This window comes from Artemia sp. Qi Xiang Cuo, chromosome 17 (assembly GCF_049724085.1).
Source record: "Artemia sp. Qi Xiang Cuo chromosome 17, ASM4972408v1, whole genome shotgun sequence".
Taxonomy (NCBI): domain Eukaryota; kingdom Metazoa; phylum Arthropoda; class Branchiopoda; order Anostraca; family Artemiidae; genus Artemia; species Artemia sp. Qi Xiang Cuo.
In genome coordinates this window covers 57,996,640-58,020,510 of record NC_142810.1, presented here as the reverse complement: position 1 = coordinate 58,020,510, position 23,871 = coordinate 57,996,640, and the positions used below count along the sequence as shown (strand labels likewise).

Below are 23,871 nucleotides of genomic sequence, written 5' to 3'. Positions count from 1 at the left end.
AATATTGCCGGAGGGCACATTCAAACGAAGACTTAAATTTCTAGTGCCCTTTTTGGGTGACCAAAAAATGGAGGGCACCCGATCAAAATTTTCAGATAGCCATTTTGTTCAGCATGGTCGAAAAATACAATAACTATGTCTTTGAGGATGACTTAATCCTCCATAGTCCCCAGGGGAAGGGCTGCAAGTTATTAACTTTGCCCAGTGTTTACATATAGTATTGGTTATCGGGAAGTATACAGAAGTTTTCAGGGGGGATTTTTTCTAGTATTTGGGGGGGGGGTCGGGGGTTACGTGGGAGGATCTTTCCATGGAGGAAGTTTTCATGGGGCAAGGGACATTGCTATGAAGGGGGCACCGGATTTCCCAGAATTATTTAGAAAAACGATCAGAAATTAAATTAAAAAACAACAATTTTTTCAACTGAAAGTAAGGAGCAACATCAAAACATAAAACGAACAGAAGTTATTATGTATATGATTGGGTTTACCCCCTAGTTATTACCTCGCTCTTTACACTAAAGTTTTTGTTTGTTCTTTCATCAGAGCTACTTATTCTAATTAACTGCCTTTGCTATTAAGAGGTCATTCTTAACGAATTGGAACAAAAATTGAACTTTATCATAAAAAGCGAGGTCTTGACTAAGGGGCGAACCCCCTAATACACGTAATAAAAATATACGAATATAGAAGTTCGTTACGTAAGTTAATTCGTAAGTTGCGTCAGATCAAAATTTCGAGAAAGCTATTTAGCCAAAAAAAAATTAAATTAACATGCAAATTTCGTTTTAATTATTCATGTACTAGTCCAGGCACCAAGTACAAAAATCTTGACCCCCCCCCCCATGTTGTAAAAGTTACAACTTCTTGGAGAACGGATTTTGGTCATTTTGACCTTGACCGATTAAAAATCTTTCAGGACCCGTGACCGCCAGCACTGGCATGACTCTCAAATTTCAAATGTATAATTTTTGGTGATATAATAGGAGTAAATTCTTAACTTTATGCTTTAACTGATGAAAAATTAACAAAGCTAATGTTTAAATAATTTTTTCTAAGCCAATAAGGAAATCAGAGTGCCAAAGCATATCAGAATAGAAATAACTGGATGCAAATAGACTCTTCTAATCACTGACTTTAGCAGACAAAAAAATGTCACCCAACAAAGCATAACAATAGGTGAGATAATGATAATATTTTATGACTCACTAAACATGCTGATCACAAATCTACCAGGGTCCTGGATCTCTGAGCTTACTTTGAGCTCAACTTTTTATATGTGTAGTTAAAAATAAACAAAAAAATATTCGTGAAGTTTACCTTTGTACCTATGACCTTTGTACCCTTTCAGGGTAATGTTTAAGGTTAAACTAGAAAACCTAGCTCCTTCATGGCATAATATTACTTTTTAAGATTATTTGCTGGCTAAAGCAGGTTGCTAAGCGGCAAATGAAAGAAAATACATTTTTCAGTGACTTATCTCAAACTTTTCCACCATAAAGTAGCCAAAAATCTTAAGTTTGCCTCCTATTGGAGCAAAGCAGTGATTACAGGAACCACCACTCCTTCAGACTCGTTAAAAGCTCAGCCAAAATCTAGTGAATTATACACAAATAGCTTAAGAATATTGCCTTGTACAATGACAGACCACTGTAGAAGGGCACGTTTTATGTGATATGTAAAGGAGTTTTCCATTGGAGGCAAACACTTCATATCTTTCTTTGGGTGGAATAAATGCACTTGCAGATTGTTCAATGTCAGGGATTCCCTGGGTTTTCTACCCTACACCCAAGCACCCCTTATTGACATAGTTTGGTAATGTCCTCCTCATATTTTGGCGGATTTGTGTTGCATTGAACAATGGAATAAATATTTACCATGAGCTCTGTCATTACAGAGTTTTCTGCAGCACCAACTGAAGTTATATTCTCTTTCAAATAGAAAAAGCTCACTTTCAAATCACACAAGCTCTCAGCTCAAGCTCACAACCACTAATGCAGTAGATCAATCCTATAGAATTTGATAATACTGACCCCATGTTTTTCATGATAAGATATACTGGTATCAGCTTTTCTCTCATGTACAATTACAATTCTGGCTCTTCAACTATGCTCAGAGAGGCCAACTCTTTCAAATGGTGGATTAGAATAATAAAACGTTAAATCTACCATTCTTATGAATTGGGAAGCTATCCCAGCAAACAGGCTAGAAGCTTTACTTTGAATAGATAGTAAAGTTGGAGTTTTGATTAACCTTGGGGCCTTTAGGCACTCAGCAAAATAGTTGCAGAAAAGGCAAAAATACTGCCACTGACCCTTTAGAGTTATAAAAATTAAGTTGTACTACCTGTAATCAAAAGCCTGTCAATAATATACCATACATAGTACTCTGTAAAGCAATAAAAACAATACCAAAAATTGCTCTAGTTTGTCAGATTTTGATGTCAGCTTTGCTAACGCTTGCTTTTAAATTGTCAATGTCTTATTAAAAAAAAAACACTTAATTCATGAAATTCTTTTCCCTCCTGAATCAGTAACTGGATAACTTCCATGCAGGACCAGCACAAGACTGCCATACCCCAAGCCATACCTTTTGAAAAGCTTTACCAATTTAGTGGTTAATTCAGAATGTACTAACTTAACGAGATAACTAAGAAACAAAAATACCCATTTGATTCAGAATTCAATACTGTACCCAAATATTACAACCAAATATTACAATTTGAAAACTTCGAAAAAACCGTATATTTCTAAGCAAGTTTTTTCTACGATGCCGACCCTCTGGAAAGCTGGACCCGAGCAAATCAGAATCACTGATATTGATTCTATAAACCAATGCACTCAGAAAATTTGTACCTGACACAACATGTAGTTTTAGAAATAAGCAAGAAAACTTCACTTGGCGCCCGGACTATCCGATGAGCCAAAATCAAAGCTGTATTAACTCAGAAACGTTCAGAAATTAAATAAAACTAAACAAGTTTTATTTTAACTGAAAGTAAGGAGTGACATTAAAACTCAAAACGAACAGAAATTATTCCGTATATGAAAGGCGCTAATTTCTGTTCGTTTTAAGTTTTAATGTCGCTCCTTACTATCAGTTAAAAAAAACTTTTTTTTTATATTTAATTTCTCTAAGTGACAGAGCTGAGATACTAAATCAGACTTGAGATTCATGAAATAAAGCTGGAGTTAAGAGAAGATTCATAAATTACTTCCTTTTTTTGTATTTTTTTTTGAATAATCTTGCTATGGAGGCCTCACCGAACTCAAATTCTAATCATCCAAGGAATTGCCCACTTCCAAAAATGGTGTACTCTATGTGGCACACTCCACGTCATGGAAGTGTGCTAAGCATTGCGAAAAACATCCCATGGGTGATGTGGTACAAGTGTTCCATCCAGTGGCACTCTGAGATATATTAAATAAAAAAACATGTTTTTTCAACTGAAAGTAAGGACCACCATTAAAACTTAAAACCAACAGAAATTATTGCGTATATGATGGGGTTCACCCCTAGTCAATACCTCGCTCTTTACGTTAACTTTTAAATTTTGTTCGAATTCTTTAAGAATGACCCCTGAATCACAAAGGCCGTTTAATTAGAATAAATAGCTCTTTTGAAAGTATTAAAAAAAACTTTAGTGTAGGCTAAAGAGTGAAGTGTTGACGATGGGGCAAACCCACTCATATACGTAATAATTTCTGTTCGTTTTAAATTTTAATGTTGCTCGTTACCAGTGGCGGATCTAGGATTTTTTTTAGGGGGACGCAAAATTGGTTGATCCGATAAACTTGCGTTATGAACAAGTTTAATTAGCACAAACTTGCGTTAATGAAGTAAATTACACTACTTTACAATATGTTAGGGGTGCAAGCCCCTTTGCCCCCCTCTGGATCCGCCACTACTTCTTACTTTCAGTTCAAAAAACTTCTTTTTTTAATTTTATTTCTGATCGTTCTTTAAATAATGCTGCGAAATCTGGCGCCCCCTTCAGGGAAAAATTCTCTTCACCCATGAAAAATTCCTCCAAGGAAAGATCCTCCCACGTAACATCATCTCCTCGACCCCCCTGCCAGAAAACATCCCCCTTGAAAACATCTCTATACTTCCCAATAACCAAAACTATTTGTAAACAATGGATAAAGTTCATAACTTGTAGCCCTTCCCCTGGGTGATTAAGTCATCCTTAAAGACATAATTATTAGAATTTTGCACTATGTTGAACAAAATGGCTATCCCAAAATTCGGATTGGGTGACTTTGGGAAAAAAATGAGCGTGGGAGGCGGCCTAGTTGCCCTCCAATTTTTTGGTCACTTAAAAAGGGCACTAGACCTTTAGTTGCTGTTCGAATGAGCTCTCTTGTGTTATTCTAGGACCACTGGGTCGATACGGTCACCCCTGGGAAAAATAAAACAAAAAAAGGACATAAACACGCATCTTTCTTCTGGCAAAAAATACAAGATTCCAAATTTTTGCAGATAAGAGCTTGAAACTTCTACAGTCGGGTGCTTTGATATGCTGAATCTGATGGTGTGATTTTCATTAAGTTTCTGTGACCTTTAGGAAGTGTTTCCCTCTTTTTCCGAAAATAAGGCAAATTTCCTCAGGATCGTAACTTTTGATGGGTTACATTGGATGGGGACTACACTTGATGAAGCTTATATATTTGAAATCAACATTAAAATCTGATTCTTTTGATGTATCTATTGGTATCAAAATTCCGTTTTTTTAGAGTTTGGTTACTATTGAGCCGCGTCGCTCCTTACTTACAGTTCGTTACCACGAACTGTTTGGTGCCAGGTGGTGAGGAATCGGAAACCCCCCGTGATTATCCTATGAGGCACAAAAACAATATGAAATTGTTTATGATATCCAATCACGCTGAATAATTCAATTATTTATCAAGTAATCGAAAGTATATAACAGAGTTACCTCAACGTGACTACAGAGTAAGTTCCTATTCTGATTTTAACTACGAGACACAAACACAAGGATAAAAACCACCCCGCCCCTCTCAATATCTCAATATTTCTATAATTTTCCCTATACTGTCTTAAATTTGGGAAATAGAGATTTGACCTCCTCCCCCCAACCCTCCCCCTTCCAAGTTATTACGAGACTAAAATAAAGAAAATATTTTTAACTAATTAGTAATAATACTGCTGCTACTAACAACTCACAGTGGTGCCAAGTCACCTGAGACCAACTAAGCCACGCTAAATCCTCCTCCACCCAAGCGTTATCAAAGCTTCACTCTTTACCTCCTCCCTCCCTCTATAATTTCGGTACTTATTAAGAACCCGGTAAACACGCGAGAAGTGAAGTTTGGTTAATGCTAATGAACTAAAACAAAATAGGATGAAAATATAATAGTTTAGAAACAAATTTGGCCTATATATTTGCCTTTAAGGGGGGGGGGGTAAAGCATAGCATATATTAAATATATAACCTAACCTAGGTACCTTTTTTTGCCCCTTTAACCCCCCAAAAACTAAAGTTTAAATCTATTTCACGGAGTGAGCAACACCTCATTAGTCAGCAGAAACCTGTTTTTCAATAGCATCTTTGAGATTTCGATGCGATCTTTCTCACCTATTTACCAGATTCTTAATAAGTACCCTAATTTCTTTTTAATCCGTACGTTTGACCTCCTCCCACCCCAATCGGGGACGATCTGCTTTTCACTTGGCCTCAGATTAACGGCCAAAAAGAACAATCTTTTCTAGTCTGTAACCTTTTATCCAAAAAGTACACCGTAGCCATCTCAACTTTTACTCAGTTATAGCTCCAGAAACTGGGATAGAGCGATATTTTTAGTATAACTAGTTTGAAATAATATAATTTAGGTACCCCTTTGTCAGCCAAACGGGTACCTAAGACTATCCGTTGGCAATTCCTCTGGGAAAAGATTAGCAAATTTTCATCTGCCTTCCATCCCCCCCCCCCCTGAGCCATAATTAACCACTGTTGTTATCGTTGCGTCCACTATTCTAGTCTTTGATCACAGACTTTTTCCTGTTCTTCCCTCCTTTTCTCAACCGTGAAAAAACAGCTCGGGCCTAGGGTATTCTACATTTTAGATCTCCAGTTCATCCACCATCCTAATATATAGTACAGTCAATATAAGGTTTGACCGCAAACAAATTGCAACAGAAATGATTTTTACACCATCTTGTAGAGAAAAAAAAACTGTACAACATATCAAAAGTTGAGAAGCCTAGTGGGGTGCAAAATTAGTGTTTTTTAGCGTTTTGTGTTTTATTTTTCGTTTTTAAGCCTAAATTTTCGATTTTCTCAAGGCTTAGAGTTTACTTCATGGGAAACACATTTCTGATGTAGTTTTATGTGCTGAACTCGAATATTACATCAGATTTAAGATACGGTGAACCAAAAGTGTTTCACATTCATCACCATTCACGAAGTTCGCGATTCTATTATAACATAGTCGTTTGACCACATTTCTTGACTAGTTTTATGCGATAAACTCGAATATCACATCAGATCAAGGATATGTTCAACCAACAGTGTTTTACATTCATCACCAAAAGGTTTCTTCAAAATAATCAATCATCTCTTAATGTATTAACTGACTAAAATCACAGGTAACAAAAATCACATTGGTAAAAGGCAGGCAACTTTTCAAATGACTTGCGACATTAATCACTGGCAGTGTAGTTTGAAACTTCGTTGTCGAGATCGTCGATGAGATCTTCTGATTTGGGAGAATTATCACATTCTGCTCCCTGACAAGTTTTGCACGCGAGAGTGCAAGACATGCCGTTTCTGACACAAGTGCATCGAGCAGAGGTGCAGTTTGAGCGGCAGGAACACTTAACAATCTTAAGAAGTTGGGGAGGTGCTGGGGGTAGGTCCGTCATCACAGGGTATAATGTACCATTTCGATCCTTCTAGCCCCACTCTTGAGGGTCCAATTCAAGATTACGGTCGTCATTCCAGGCGTGTACCTGAAAGTAAACTCTATAGCTGTGAAATACTGCAGAGTTGGATGTGGGAGGTAGCTGCTCTGGGTGAACAAAAGCCGTTGCTGTGACGAGCTTTCTTTCGAAGAGCTGCTTTCGAAGCTCGTTCAGATTTCCCCCCTTCTTTCCACCATATATTATAAGAAGTGCATCTTCTCCGGCTTCCTTGACTTCGTTTTTTGTTGCTGCCTTCTTCATGAAGACCTTGGCAGATGCTCGAAAACTTTCGTCTTCTATCACTTTTTTCAGGGTAAGACCTTTTCCAATGTTGTGGACACGTGATGTAGAATCACACCCAAGGAATGCATGGGCAAAGAGGATCAGACCACATACTTCGTGGCCTAATCTTTTTTTTCATTTCATGAACATCCCAGCACCTTCGCTCTTTATTTTTCTTTGGCTCTGGGGCGAAGTACACCTTGTTAGTGGAGACATCACAGTGGTAGCAGAGAACGACCAGAATATCCGTATCTTCTCCAATAACGGCAGTTACCTTCTGTTTAGCTGATTCGATAGCAGCTTTTACAATAGGCACGTCTGCATCACTGGGGGCTTGGACTAAAAAATAGCCTTTTTGCCGGAGATGAACTGCAAGCACACTAATGAATCTTGACTTGTTTTTCTTGTTCCCGAGAAATTCTTCTTTCTTAACTTTCAGACGCATGTCATTCGTGAAGAAAACCTCGCGACCAATCGTTCGATTACGATACGAATGGGCCATATCTTTGATGGAAGGTCCACTATCATAATCATCGAAAAAAACAGTTGCGCCAGGGTACTTCCGCGAAATATACAGAGAGTAGCTCTGTATGATACTCGCATACGTGTCATTTTTTATCCATGGGACTGGGTGCAATAGAGATTCGCCGTCAAGTACGTAGTGTGTCCCTTCGTTCAGCACACATGGAATTTCTTCGAGTTTGCATGCAAGTGCAATGGCCTTGGCGAACTCGGCCTTGTTCGGCACTCTCGGCATAAATGAGCTGTCAAACAGAGCAGCGGGTTACGAACAAAGTTCATACCGGAAGCACTCTGATTCAGGAAGTCTTGCCCTTTTGGCTAACGCAATGAAGTGTTGGAATAGCAAAGCTGGATCCAGTCGCTTGCAATCTCCACCAGCTGTTTGCTTTGTTGTTATCTGGACTGCCTGTTCCTTTCTTCGGAAGACAAAATCCTTTGCCACTTTTCCAGTCATAGCATCAAGGATTTTTAGCCCGACAGCCTTCGCACAGTCAACGTTTGCAGATTCATATGCATTCAAACCGGTAGCAATGCTTCTAAGCTGGTTATCCCCTCCGAATGGTGAGCCATTTTCAAAGTACGTGACCATCACCTGCGCATCCTTGAAGTCCCGTTCTTGTCTGGGGCCTGCGTTCTCCTTGTGCTGCTCGCTTGTCCCATAGAGAATTTGCGTCAGATCTTCCATTAGGAGGTTAACAGCAGAGCAGGTTGGGCGTGCTAAAACCCAAAGCGACCTCTGGGTTTCGGTCATGCCCGTACCCCTAGTCAGTCCGCCTGCTGTTTTCAACGAGCGCATAAGCTCTTTTTCAACAACTAGGTCCGTCGACAAGCCAGCCCAATTGCGATCAGATCGTCTGACGACGAGCATTCCTTGTTGGAATGAACTATGAACAGTAGGATGGGTTTCTTCAAGCTTCACCATCTTCTGAAGGTATATTTGGCACGATTTGGCATAGTTGTTGTGACCACAGGCCGCAAGAAAAGGTAGTATTTCAGACACAGACTTTAGGTGTAAGTCCCAAAGCCCCATCCGCTCAGATTTGATGAAAGAACGAAGTATCCCAACCATATTCATAAGCTGAAACCACAGCTTTGAATTTCTGTGCTGAGACAGATCAAGTATCTTCTGGTCGACGAAACCTTTGATCCGCTTGAGTGCAGGATTTTCTTCAACCTCCGTCATTGTTGCCTCTCCATTCATTAGCTTGCTGTATAGTGTTTTAAGGTCTGCAACTTCTTTGGTGCCTAATTTTGGTGCCTAACTTCATTCACCCCAAAGGACGAAAAAAGGGAAATATGGCCACGAAATACGAATTTCTTGTTCTCTTGCCTCACAATTCATTAGCTTGCTGTATAGTGTTTTAAGGTGTGCAACTTCTTTGGTGCCTTACTTTGGTGCCTAACTTCATTCACCCCAAAGGACGAACAAAGGGAAATATGGCCACAAAATACGAATTTCTTGTTTGGTGATAAATGTGAAACCCTAACGATGGGCCAAAACTTGAATCCGATGTGATAATTGAATTCAGCACACACAACTTGTTCAGAAACACGACTCCTATGAAGTAAATGCTAAGCTCTATGATAACGGAAAATTTCCGCTAAAAACAACAAAAAACAAACGGAAAACGCTAAAAAACACTTATTTTGCACCCCGCTGGGTTTCTCAACTTTTGATATGTTGTACAGTTTTTTTTTCTCTACAAGATGGTGTAAAAATCACTTCTGGTGCAATTTGTTTGCGGTCGAGTCCTATTTGACGCTAGATTGACTGCCCTAATATTAGAACCAAGGTAATTGAAGCTATCCACTTGATCTATCTTCTTGTTACTCAACATCACCTGTTACCCTTCTCAATTATTCCCAGTCTAAGTGACTTAGTCTTCTTAACATCAATTTTTTAACCTATTCTTGCACCTTGAACTCTGAATACCTCAAGAAATTCATTAGTTTTGCTAATATTTGTACCTAGGACACTCAAATCCTCTGCATAATCTAGATATAAGAGAGTTTCACCTTCCCATTTAAATTCCTTGCTCCTCTATAGCCTCTCCTGCGTTTCTTTTTTTTTAGCTGTACTACCTATCTATCTTACCTCTTACACGGCATTCCATAGCTTTCTACCTTTCTAATTCCTCACACATATAATTTTTTCTCTCCCATTACATTTTTTTCCCTAGAAAACCCCTTTTTTTTTAACAATTTCCCCGTTCATACGATTCTCCATCCATAATTTTACCATAAAACAATTTCAACTTTCACTTTCTAGCTAACCACAACGGTAAGGGGATGCTCCCATTCATTAGGCCTATAATTTATAACATTAAATTACCAAATTTATAATACATGTTTAAACTTTAAAATGAAAGTTTCATTACATTTGTATAATTAAAACAAATTAAAACACATAATTCCATTTTTTTTAAATACATCACTATTTGTCACATTCTACTCTCGCTGGGCCTTGCGTTATTGGGCAGTTTCTGCGTTTTTTAGTATAAAGTTTTTCCAAAATGATTCATATAAATGGGGACAGGACATGCCCCTGCTTAATGCCTGGTTAAAAACCAAAACAGCTACTACCATCGTTTATTACGTTAACCTCAACAATATTATTCTCGTACATAATACCAATCACTTCAATGTATTTATCTGGTATACCATACAAGGATAGGGCCTTTACTAAAGCTTTCTTTCAGCTGAATCAAGTGTTTGTTCATTATCTATAAAGCTGAGGACGAAAAAGGTAATATGATTCAGACACTTCTCAATTATTAATGTAAGATAGCAATTTTTGTCGGCATCATCTTTTCCCATTCCTAAACCACACTGCTCTTCTCTCAAAATTTATCAACACCATCCCTCAGTCTATCAAGCATCATCATGCTAAGTAATTTGCTTCAATCAGAAACCATTTTTATGCCTCTATAATTGCCAAAATCATAAATGCCACATATAAATGCCACATACAATGCCTATATAATTGCCACAATCAGTCTCATCACCTATCTTATAAAAAGGCTTAATCAAAGTTTTCTAAAATTACTAGGTACTTCCTTTTTTTCAAAAATTCATAATCTTCAGAAATTTATCTCTAGCTTGGTAACCGCCTGAATACTGTTATAGTTACACAGTAATACTGTTACAGTATTCAGTTACACACTACAATTTTATCGTTTTAATCTTTGAAGAATCCTTTTTTTCAAAAAAACCTTATTCTGAAGATCTAGATTATCAAAATGCCCAAAGGGAGCCCAAAGAGAAACTCCCGATTCTCCGCCATCTGATGTACATCTCGGAGCGTATCCTCAGTACATCTTGGAGATGTACCCTTTTTCTACTACGTCTGGCGGGCACCGCCTAATATTCACGATCTTTCAAACCGGATGACTCCTTTATAACCATAGTTTATATAATTATCCAGCATGATCTTTTCCTATCTCACGCATTATAAAAACCCAGACCGAGGTGCGAGTGCTCCAGAGAACGTTTTTGCAGATATAAACATAAGCGGCATTAGATTTTTTCACGGGTAGACAAAGAATAATCACCTACGGAACAAGTACTGACGAAACCACTTGGCCGGCTCAACCAATAAGTGCAGAAATAAGTGGGAGGAGCTTTTTGTTCGCACCGAGAATGAAGAGCCAGAAATCATCTGCGGTAAACTTACTGGTATATTATATAAACTGTGTTTATAACTCTATAATTTCAAGAGCAACATATAGGGCTTTATTTTGGCATCAAAACAAACTTACTGACTTTGATATTCAGTGAACATGGAAAAAACCTTAAATGCGAAACTAAACGTTTTAGTAAAATTTAGCACAAATCAAGTGTATTATTTCTTTTTATAAGTTTAATCTTTTGGCAAAAAATCATAAAATTCCTAGAGCATAAACAAAATCCTAGAATTCTTTCCATTTTCTTAAATTAAAACTTAAAATTAGCTTTTGATTTTCTGCTTCTCCCGACCTCTCTTCGAGGTCACTTGGACTTGTTAGATTGAATAAAAAAACAAGTTTTTTCAGTTGAAAGTAAGAAACAACATTAAAACTTAAAACGAACAGAAATTATTACGAATATAAAGGGGATTGTCCCCGCCTCAGCACCTTGATCTTTACGCTAATGTTTCTTTAGTGCTTTTAAAAAAAACTTCTTATTGTTCTAATTAAACGACCCTTGTGTTTCAGGAGTCGTTCTTAAAGGATTGGGACACGATTCAAAATTTAGCGTAAAGAGCGAGGTGTTGAGGAGGGGGCAATCCCCTTTATATACGGAATAATTTCGGTTCGTTTTAAGTTCTAATGTTGCTCCTTATTTTCAGTTGGAAAAAAGTTTTTTTCTTTAATTTCTGATGGTTTTTTTAAATAATGCAAAGAAATCTGGCCCATCCTCCACGGAGAAATTTCCCTTCTTATGGAAATATCCTTTAGACAATTCAATCCCGATTAAATTTACCCCAGACAAATACCCTTACCGACTCCACGCGTAAAATTGAGACGGAAAAGAGAAAGCAAGACATATAAAAAGAATTATGTATAGGAATTCCGGCAAATACCCCCAGTGTATTATTCCCCCTGACAAGTTCACCCCCTGAAAACTGCCCTCCCCATGGAAAATTCTCCTGTGGGAAACCCCCCAGCAGAAAATTAGCCCCCCCCCCACCCGGAAATGTATACATACTTCCCAATACCAAATACTATGCGTAAGCAATGGCCAAATTTTATAACTTAAGGGCCTTTCCTCAGGAACCTTGGAGGGGGGGAGGTGTCATTTTATATCGAAAGGCATAGTTATTGGGCCTTTAATTTATGATGAGCAAAATGGATATCTTAAAATTTTGATCAGATGGTTTTGGGGAAAAAAAGAGGGGGAGGAGACCTAGTTGCCCTCCAATCTTTTTGGTCACTGAAAAAGGGCACTAGAACTTTTGATCTTCGTTCGAATGAGCCCTCTCATGATATTCCAGTACCGCTGGTTTGATACGATCACCCCTGGAAAAAGAAACCCAACTAAACACGCATCCATGATCTTTCTTCTGGCAAAAAAAATTGCATTTTTGCAGATAGGAGCTTGAAACCTATACAGTAGGACTTTCTGATACGCTGAATCTGATCCTGTGATTTTCATTAAGATATTGTGGCTTTTAGGGAGTGTTTCCGCCTTTTTGTGAAAATCAAGCAAATTTTCTCAGGCTCGTAACCTTTAATAGGTAAGATTAAACGTAATGAAACATATATATTTGAAGTCGACACAATAAGTCGAGTCTTCTGATACGCATATTGGTGTCAAAATTCCGTGTTTTAAAGTTTCGGTTACTATTGAGCCGCGTCGCTCCTAATTTATAGTTCGTTACCACACACTGTTAAATAAGACAGAAACGCCTAACGCAGTATCCAAAGAGGCTTCATAGAAATTTATTTAGCCGAAGGGTCTGCTTCCCGGTCGGTCTTCCTGGCTAGGATCAAATTGGGTATCGTATTATAAAGCAGAGATTAATCCACTGTGAAATCTGTGATTCTATAAATATTCGAGTTAGAACCTGGGTTATTCTTTCTATCCGAATTAATTGAGGCCAACATCCTGAAGATAGTTCCTGAAAATGTCCTGAAGATAGTTCATTCTTCATCCCTGGATGGCAAGAACAGCTTCAAATATACCATGTGAAAATTGATAGTGGTCCCTTGGGCTTGTTGGCAAGAGTTTTCCTGGGAACAGGGAAAGGGAGAGGGGAGTTGGCAAGAATTTTCCTGGGAGCAGGGAATGGGGAGGGGAGTTGGCAAGAGTTTTCCTGAGAGAGGGGAGTTTTAGCAAAACAGAAAAATAGCAATAGCCCAAATAAATCATCATCATACAAAAATACCTTTACAACTATAAAATTTCAGTAGGGTTGAGCCCCAAACCCTGCCTTGGATGGGGGGGGGGCTGGGTAGGGAGAGAAGCAGAGATCCCCCCCCCCAGATTTTGAGCAATACCTTGTTTGGAATGTTCATTGAAATATACCCTTTTTTGTATTTTCATAGGAAAAAGCACACCCCCCCCCTACATTTTGAAAAACATATTTTGCCTCCTCCCAAAATTTTGTGAATTGGCACTACTGCCTAAAACCCATTCTTGCGTGTGACCCCACGACAAATACACTAGTAAAATTATTCCTAATGTGACACCGAAGATTACATTTACAAAAATAATAAAATATTATTTCAGATTACAAAATTTATTGCCTGGTCGTTTCGACTGTTCCTTCTATTCACAGTAGACAGAATATACCAGTAAGCTTATCGCGGATCATTTCTGGTCTTCGTTCTCGGTGCGAACAAAAAGCTCCTCCCACTTATTTCTGCATTAGCGGGATGGATGTTTCCGATTGTTTCCAACAAAGTGCATTATTCGTAATAGCGGGTTTCCACTTGTTTCCGATTAGATCCCAGTCTGACTTGTCTACCCATGAAAAGATCTGACTTCGCTTATGTTTATATCTGCAAAAACGTTCTCTGGAGCACTCGCACCTTGGTCCGGGTTTTTATAATGGGGGAGATAGGGAATGATCATACTGGATAATTGTATGAACTGTGCTTCTATTGAAGTGGTGTTGAAAATGGGGTGTATTCCTCAGTTTATTAATTGATTGCACAAATTCATAGCTGAAATTTTGTTTACAACGTATATAGTCCAATAAAACATTTTTTTTCCAATAGGCTACTGGAAAAAAAGTTATAGGCTATTTCCAATAGGCTATAGGCTAAACCTGTCCATTTGTTCTTTGTTCGTAGGCTTTTATATTTTTTGCAAGCCATTGTTGGTTTTAGTGATTCTAGTTAGAAAAATTAGCCATTCATCAGGCTGGAGGGTGGCTACAAGGCCAAAGTCCACCCATTGGGCTATTGAAGTTTGTATGAGGCACCTGAGAAAACTTATACCAATTAACCGCAGTTAACCTCAAGAGGTCTTTTCGTATCAATGGAGTGGTCACTGATAGAAGTTATTTCGCTTATGAAGTAAGTTTTGCCACCGACCCATTTCATATTCTCTCTATTCAGACTAATTTTTTTTAGGACGAATTTCAAGTCTTTCCTTTATCATTCTCCTCATTACAAAGCATGAAAGACAGAAATGTCGTGAAGAAGTTGGACAGTAGCTAGAAATTTAGACTGGAGAGAAGGTTGTAGATGTTTTCCATATAGTATCCATTTTTGTGCTCCCCCCCTTATTTTAGATGATTCAGCTATTTTTAAATTTACCCCCCTAACTCCTCCCTCACCAAGTTTATACCCCAGTTTATTGTGCCATTAAAAATATTTGGGTAGTTTTAGCTCCATTTCATTTTGATACAATCTTGATTTATTAAATAAAATACTCTGTTGAAATTATTCAACTATTCCATTAATGAAAATTTAAACAATCAAATTGTTCTTTTATGGCATTACACAATAGGAAGATAGTGAAAGTTTAAAATGAAGACATCCTAACCTTTGTCCAATCAGAAAAATTGGCGCTAGGCCAACTGCTTGATTACATTGCAAATAGCAAATTATTTGATGCTTTCACTGATTTAAATCTCTGTAAAAAAGATTGGGGTCAAAAATAAATGTTCTTATTTGGAAAGGGTTGGCATTTTTCATGACCGATGTTAATTTATTATTGAATATGACGGGCTTGGTAAGAAGGTATTTAGATTCGCCATATATCTCCATAAATTTGAGGAAATACAGACATTCAGACAGAAATCCAGCACAGCCTTAGAAAAAGACGAAATATATGCAGGTTGGAGACGTAGGTCAGCCATAAGAATTGAGGGCACCAAGCCTATAAACTGTCTCTAAGGAGTTATAAATTTATCTGGTAGGGTAGGCTGGGTACTTATGTATTATAGCCACCACACTTATTTCACACCAAGCTCTTGATCTGAGTAGAACCGGTTTCTTTCTGTATTTCAGTATGTACTCGGTCATAATCAGCTGAGTTTGAGAAAGAAAAACTATGGTGCAGTTATATTTTAATTAAATATTTTATATATACAGTTGGTTTTTCGGTTAGAAGAGAAACCATATATATGCCATTAAATATATTGCGTTCTAGGCGGCCTGCTTTCCATAATTCTCTGTTGTAGTTTCTATAATTTCGTTACGAAAGTATCATATTTTCATCATATTTATGTATATCTCATTAGGAATAACTTAACGTCACTTCTTGAGTGTGGTGGCTATAATACATAAGTACCATAGGCTGTTTAACCGCTACGTTCAATTTTGCCTGAATGACTCTCTTCTAGGCTACATGCGTACTCCCCTCCTTCTGAATAATTTCTATTTTTATGTCATTGTTCGTCAGGTTTTGTTCCTGGAGGGGGGGGGGGAAACGCCTTGAGACGAATATTTGTTGTGGCGCACTGCACCCTACTCCCTGATGAAGTTTTTCCAGTCTCTCAGTTAACAGCAATACAGCCTCTCTTAGGGAAGGGGGATCAACAGTAAAAGTTTCAATAGGGACTACAGAAAAGTAAAACTATTGTAAAGTTTTTCAATTTTTACAAAATAGTATAAATTGTCAAGCCTTAGGGGGGGGGGTATTCTTAACCTGAAAGCCTCTGCGCAAACAAGAGAAATACCCTTGAAGCCCAAAATTTTCTGAACAACTAGGCACTTCTGTTCAAATTACTGAAAAAAGTATTCTTTTGTTATTCCCCCCCCCCCCCCAAAAAAAAATCAGACAAAAACTCCTGCATAAATGGCTCCTGAGTGACATCTCTAGCTTATAGGTTCAAAAATGGCATTACTAGCATAGTGGGTCTAGGGAAATAGTAGTCCCTCTGACCCAGTGTCGAATGTTGTTCCTGTTATAATTATGATTCGGACGCATTTAATATTTTACTTTTTTGATTGAAATTAAAAAGTTCGCTCAGTACTGATTTGATTACTATTTTAACTTTTGGATGATGGAACACCTCAGTCAATTAATACCACAAAATTTCAACCACAAAAAAAGAAACAACTGTCTTGATAAACCACAAAACTATTACCTTTAAACTCACTATGCGGAGAAACGTTACCTGCGATGAGCATACAATTTTCATTCCTATAGACCGACATGCTGTCAGGTACAATATTCCAACTTTTCTTTTGGGAGTGGGTTGGGGTTAGAGCCCAAGGAGTAATCATAGCTAAAGAAGCTTAAATTTTAAGGATCTATTTTCACCAAATTTATAATTTCAGGAGTCTCAAGGAAGTATCTAAATTTCCCCAAACGACGTCCCTGCATACCCAAAAAATATGGTCCCAAAAAAGAGCTTCATATGCACCAAGTCCTGTTGGCAGTAGAATGCCTCTCGGGGACACCGATTCGTGAAAACGTTTTGCATTTTGCATTTTGCAATGCAAATACCAAAAAACGGTATTTTTCAAAGTCTAAGGGGCATAAGTTTCCCCATGACACCCCAATTAACCCCAGCTGGTGTCCCTGGTGACTCCTAATTTTCAAGAGCAAACTAACCCATATTATTGTATGTAAAATTTTTCTTTTATTTACTTGTCGTTTGTTTATTTACAAAACCTGGTCTAAAACAATGACACCAAAAAACTGTTTGATAAAAAGGCAAGGATGCAGTATTTGAACTAGTTGTGTTCCTTGTGGCAGGAAGTTTGACAATCAAATTGCAATGATAAACTCTATTGTGGTCTAAAGAAATAATATATAAATTTGTATTATTATTCTTATTCTTCTGCTATCTCAGAATATATAAGTTCTAGCCCATTATTGTTATTATTACTATTCTATTATAAATTCTATTAATGTTATCTATCACTACATCTATCACTACATTTATCACTACACTATGTAGTATCTACACTATCTAGTGTAGCATCTACACTATGTAGTATCTATAAATTCTTTTAATTTTATCTGTCGCTATATATATCGCTACACTATGTAGTATCTATCACTCCATACTCCACCGCTCTACACTGATAAATTGTTATTATTCGAATTTACAAGATTTCAAAATTATTTTCTCTACAATAAATCAATTACACGCGTATACATAAGAACACATAATAGATCCGTACTCCGTAGCCATATCTCGTGACAAAAATACATCATAGCCCCCCGAAACAAGGATGCATTTGACGTTTTCATGATTCAGATGAAGAGCGAAAATAACGTATTGTAACTTTTCGCGTCAATGAATAATAACCCGAGAAAAGTAAAAATCTAAATAAACTTACCACTTCTGTATAAATCTGGCTCTTGGATTTCAAACAACTGATTTGACTTATCTAATCCATACTCAATTAAACTGTTCACCACATCTTCACTAGAATTCTTCTCCCTTAGGTCTACAAAAAAATTGTCTTCACCACCGGTTGGCGAAGTTCTTCTACCAAGTATTTGTTCTAGTGCAGCAATAGGCAAATCAGGTTCTTTAACAGGGTCACTCAGGATTAATCCACAAAGTATCACACAAATCAGCAAAAATATAAATTCACTGAAATAAAACAAAATATAAAAAAGAATATTCAACATAACTTGTCATAGTACTGAAGTATGAGGTGCAATATCCGTTTATGGCCGACGGCACACCAGAACTAAAATAAATATAAAAAAAATGTCCTGACAATCTAAGTTAGTGATGCTTAAGGTGCCCTCGTTGTTTTTGGCATGACGGTAAACCTAAACTAGAATCACAGGCAGTGCAATAGCGCTGCCTAAGTAAAGAACGATGTGGGCACATGTATTATTATTATTATTATTGTTTGGTCTTAGACCAGGGCACTTCGTATCGAAGGAGTAGTCGTAGAAACTTCAAAAAGGGCTCATTCGATTGGAAATTCGAGTGCCTAGTGCCCGTTTCAATAGTCGAAAGTGATTGGAAGGCAACTAACACTCCTTCCACGCCCACCATTTCCCGAAACACATCTAATCAAAATTTTGAGACAGCCATTTTGTTCAACGTAGTTTATTTTCACATAAAAGTTATGTTATTGAGGAGGATACTCCCTCCACAGCCCTCAGGGCAGGGGTTGTTAGTTATGCCCTGGGGGCATGTAAGGTTTTTTAAAGAAAGCGTTGTTATAGAAACTTAAAAAAAGGCTCGTTCGATTGAAAATTGAAATGGCTAGTGCCCTTTTTAATAGTCAAAAGTGATTGGAGGACAACTAACGCCCCTCTCACGCCCACCTTTTCCCCAAACACACACAATCAGAATTTTGAGATAGCCATTTTGTTCAACCTAGTTGAAAGTTCTGGAAATTGGATCTTTGAGCATGGCAACCCCCCCACAGCCCTCAGGGCGAGGGTTGTAAGATATGCCCTGGAGACATATAAGTTTTTTTTTATAGAAAGCGTTGTCGTAGAAACTTCAAAAAGGGCTCATTTGATTGGAAATTGAAATGGCTAGTTCCCTTTTTAATAGTCGAAAGGGATTGGAAGGCAACTAACACCCCTTCCACGCCCATCATTTATCCAAATTAACATGAGTAGGGCTCAAAAGCCCTATGCCTTCCCAAGGCCAGAATATAATTTGCACTTTACTGAAAAAAAAACAAATGAATATACATTAACAGTTTAATATACATATACTGATATTTAGTAATCAGTTCAGTTCAGTTCATTTTATTTAACATCAAAATACATTTAACAAATATGCCAATACCCGCCCCAAGAAAGATACCAAAAAGCACTTGCGACTGGGCGGGTACATACAACTCATTTACTAATTAATGATTAACTATAAAAAAAAAAAAAAAAAAAAAAAAAAAAAAGAAAAAAAACTTAATAACAATAATAATAAAAAAACAAAAAACACTAAAACACAAACAAAAAAAATCAATCTCTCATCAATTCATTTAATAAAGAGAGAGAAAAAAACAACTGAATCTTGACCTAAAAAATAATTTTTCAATTTATTTTTAAATAACCTCATGTGCTCAGCCACCCGAAAGCTCTCCAGAATAGAGTTCCACATATTAGGTACTAAAAATCTTGCATAGACGCTGGCCCTGGTTCCACTTCTATTTGGACCAATAAAATCACTAGCATGACGAGTTTCATAATGGTGCAAATACCTATTGTCATTGTCATGGTGCAATGGTGCAAAGACATATTGTCAATGGTGCAATATCAAAATTTTAATATTATTTGATTTATTAAAGGTACCTTCAATTTAATCATTGGTACCTTCAACTTAATCAAAAGTTTAAACCAGTTCAATCAGAATGGTAAGTAAACCGAGAGATAAGAGATAAGATAATATTTATTTTCAAAAGGCTATCGCAAGCTCTAATAGAGCCGATTTCGCTTCATATGTCTAAAGGAAAAGAAAAAGCAAAACAAAGAAATAAATAATACAGCAAGACAAAAGTAAAAGAAACCCCAAACAAGCATAAACATGGTCAATAAAAATTTAACGCAAAACAAAAAGAAAAAAAAGGAGAGCGTTTTGTTTAAGAATGCTATGTTAACATTTTAACTATTTATATTTATACAGTCAATCGCTATGCCCCTCTGTCTCCAACTTAATCAAAATAAATGATTTTACCTTAAAGAGATGTGCATGTTCAAAAACTAAATATGGGGTTTTTTATCACCTTTTTTTGGATAATAAAGGAAAATTTTTTCATAAATATGTGTTTAAAAGGAAAGTAAAGACCAACCATCGTAAGGACCAAAGTAATGACCATAGACCAAAGTAAACCAACGACGAGCAGAAACAAAGTCGAATAATAGTTCAAACTTGAAACGGACAGAAATTTCGTATTTATTTTACGCTATAAAATAGAAAATGCTTAAAATTTATTTACGCCCATAGTATGCAATACATAAAATATACGTTATGTATATGGTAAACATAATTATTTTTGATAAGTCACAAACATCAAGATATTTTTTGTGGGGGGGGGGATCCATAACCTCCCCACCCTGCAGGTTCGAAGGGTATGCTTTCGCACACCCTTCCTTTATTCCTTGCCCTAGTATCCATTTAAAGCTGGGTCAACTATGGCTGAGCTTACAATCAGGCCCTCATGGACAAAGGATTTCATGTCTAGCGGGCTAACCACTCGGCTATATACTATACATAGCGTCTTGTCATTTCAGTTCATCTTAGTTTATTCAATTCAATAAGACAGCATTAAAAAGTTCTTAAAAAGGCCACTCATCATTAGACATTTTCATCGAAAAGAGAGGAAGATTAGTGATTTCTTTGGAAATAGAGATTTATTACTTTTAGAGTTTGGTGGATTGGTATTAGGTACATTAGGTACATTATATACATATACATTATTGATCTGCGGTTAGAAAACAAATGACTGGAAGAATCACAAATATATGGCCTTCATGGCCTATATATCATGGCATATATATCAGAAGGCATATGGCCTTCTGAGTTCCATATGCCAGGGACAGAAACTAAAAAATGGAATGAAAGATAAGAAATTATTTTGGAGGAGGGAAACGTTTTGAAGTACCGAAACATGAAGAAACACAAACAGGAGAATTGTTTCAAAATTCTCAAAATCGTAAGAAGAACACCGCAAGGCTTTCACTCATAAGATCTTGGCTTACTCTTCACTCTAGATTACTATTTTACTATATAGATTACTAGATTACTATATAGATTGCCATATTGCTCTTTATTCTAGATTAAAGGAGGTTGGACTTTCTTTTGCCCCATCAAAAACTGAGCTCATCGTTTTTGGTTCAAAACAACCTCCAAATACAATTATTCAAGTTCGCCCTGCGAAAATCTCTGTCTTCGTCTCCCTGGAGTATCTCGGTCGTCCGTTTGGCGGCTCTATTAAGGCCATAAGGATAATTAATATAAATGTTCTGAAGGAAAAATTGAGAAAATCTTACGATCTACTTGCTAGAATTAAGGGAAAATTTGATAAAAGAACGTTGGTTACGCTTTTTAATTCAAAAATCCTTTTGTAACCCCCCCCCCCCAAAAAAAATCCTAGTTACGGCCTTGATTAAATATCATCTGTTAATTTTGATTTTAATATTTTAACCATGTTAAAGCTTTTAATCAAGTCTTAACAAAGAAATGAATATCAGATGAAAGGTGTTTTATCATGGCTGACCAGTTCGCCTTCATATCTCTTATTAGTCAAGTCTTTGAATTAGCACTTGATAATATTTAATTTTTTTTTTGGGGGGGGGGATTCAATACGCTGCGTTCCAAAGAAGTTCTGAGACTACACAGGCTGCAGTAGCTAACGAAAACAACTGTGACACAAAACAGAGGAAACAATTTCATTCAGAGAGCAAATATTTCAAGAAAAACTAATATTTCGGAAGAGATCTTTGCTCCACCATCCTTAGGTTAAGAAAACCTTGATGAAATATATTAAAAAGAAAAAAGACACATAAAAAAAAATGTAAGTCAAAATTCTGAGGGTTAGGATCTATTAATGGTAAAAAGATAACTTAAAAAGATAAAGGTAAAAAGAACGGTAAAAAGATAAAAAGAGACTAGAACGGTAAAAAGAAAAAAAAAACCTTGATGAAATATATTAAAAAAAAAATCCATTAGAAAAGAAAAAAACATAATAACGGTAGGCAATAAAAGTCAGAATAAAAAAATAAAAAAGGTAAGTCAAAAATCTGAGGGTTAGGATCTATCTTCACACTAGAACTGTAAAACGATAACCAAGATCGATGACTGAAGAACGTTTATACCCAGATTTAGCTACCTGCTGCTATTTAAGATGTTCTTTAGTTTTTTTTATTATTATTATAACTATTTTAAGTCTTTCTTGCAATGATAGTCAAGCTTTTCAATAAAAAAATGTCTTTTTTAAATACAATTTTAAACATTTTCTCTATAAAAACTTTAACGTTAATAAATCCAAAATTGCTGAGATTTTCAGGAATGAACATCATTGTTATTTTCAGAAATTTATGTCCTTATGGTAATTTTCTTTTTTCTTTGTTGATGTTCTGACATATAGAGCCACATCGCTTGAAGTAAAAAAAATTCAGGTAAGTGCAAATGACGTTCCGACCCCAGCTTAGGTGGTGTAAGCCCTGCTCCAGTCTATGGTCATTTATGTTTGTTTTAGGTTTGACTTTATTTTTCGCTGTAATTTCTGTTCTTTTTGGGTCTCCTTTATTCATTATATTTATATATATATATATATATATATATATATATATATATATATATATATATATATATATATATATATATATATATATATATATATATATATATATATATATATATATATATATATATATATATATATATATATATATATATATATATATATATATATACATATATATATATATTTATATTTTATGTATTTTTTCTGTTCATTTTAAGTTTGAATTAATACTCGACGTTGTTTCTGTCCGTCTTTGGGTTAATGTAGCTCTTTCCCTTTTTTTTTGAAAAGGTTCTTCTTCAGAAATCAGTTTTTAAGTTAATATACAGTATAAAAGATTTTTCGATAAATATTATCCATAAATATTAAATAATTATTAATGAACAACAATTATTCAATAAGTAAGATATTATAATAAATAAAATATATTATAAATAATTAAAATATTATTAATAAAATAATAATTATTATCAAATCATAAAAATATTCATTGCAAATAAATACCCAATAATTTTTAATTCGTAGCTTACCTTGTAAACTGTGTCATCACTTCTTTTTATCCGAATTCACAGTCTGTATGGCCTGTGCAGAACCGAATAATATCTTAGCTGTGACCTGCACTTTTGCTCCCCAGTGATTGACTCCAATATTGTTGTTATTTGAATCCAAAAAACGGCTTGGTTCCGGATTGAGCTTGTGTTGATTATCTGCAGTGTCCTTCATGACTATTTTAACTTTCTCAGGTATTATTTTGTATTTAAAGCTTTCTCCAAGTCTGTGAAGTTAAAACACAATGCTCCTTCAAAAAAAATTAATGATCTTTGACGTTGCATAAGATTTAATCAAACAATGATTAAGCAAAAAACTGGATAAATACGGTCTTTGACGTTGAAGTTTGGGCAATAGGTTTTTGACGTTATTTTTGACGTTGTTTACAACATAATGTAACAATGACCAGGGAAAAACGTACTAGAGAAATGAGGTTAGAAATTAAAAGTGACAATATAGATTCTGAACACGGTTTTCGGGAGATCTTG

At 36.2% G+C, this 23,871-nt stretch overlaps 1 protein-coding gene across 1 annotated transcript in view; it reads right to left on the bottom strand.

The window, feature by feature from the left end:
• LOC148942404 (salivary peroxidase/catechol oxidase-like) overlaps positions 1-23,633 on the bottom strand; it is a 112,305-nt gene extending 88,672 nt beyond the window's left edge. Inside the window, exons 1-2 of the mRNA XM_089102888.1 lie at positions 23,365-23,633; positions 17,951-18,210 (exon numbers count right to left, since the gene is read on the bottom strand). Coding sequence (XP_088959014.1) covers positions 17,951-18,210; positions 23,365-23,381 — 277 coding nt within the window. The 5' untranslated portion in view covers positions 23,382-23,633. The remainder of the gene's footprint in view (positions 1-17,950; positions 18,211-23,364) is intronic.
• Positions 23,634-23,871: the final 238 nt, after the last annotated feature.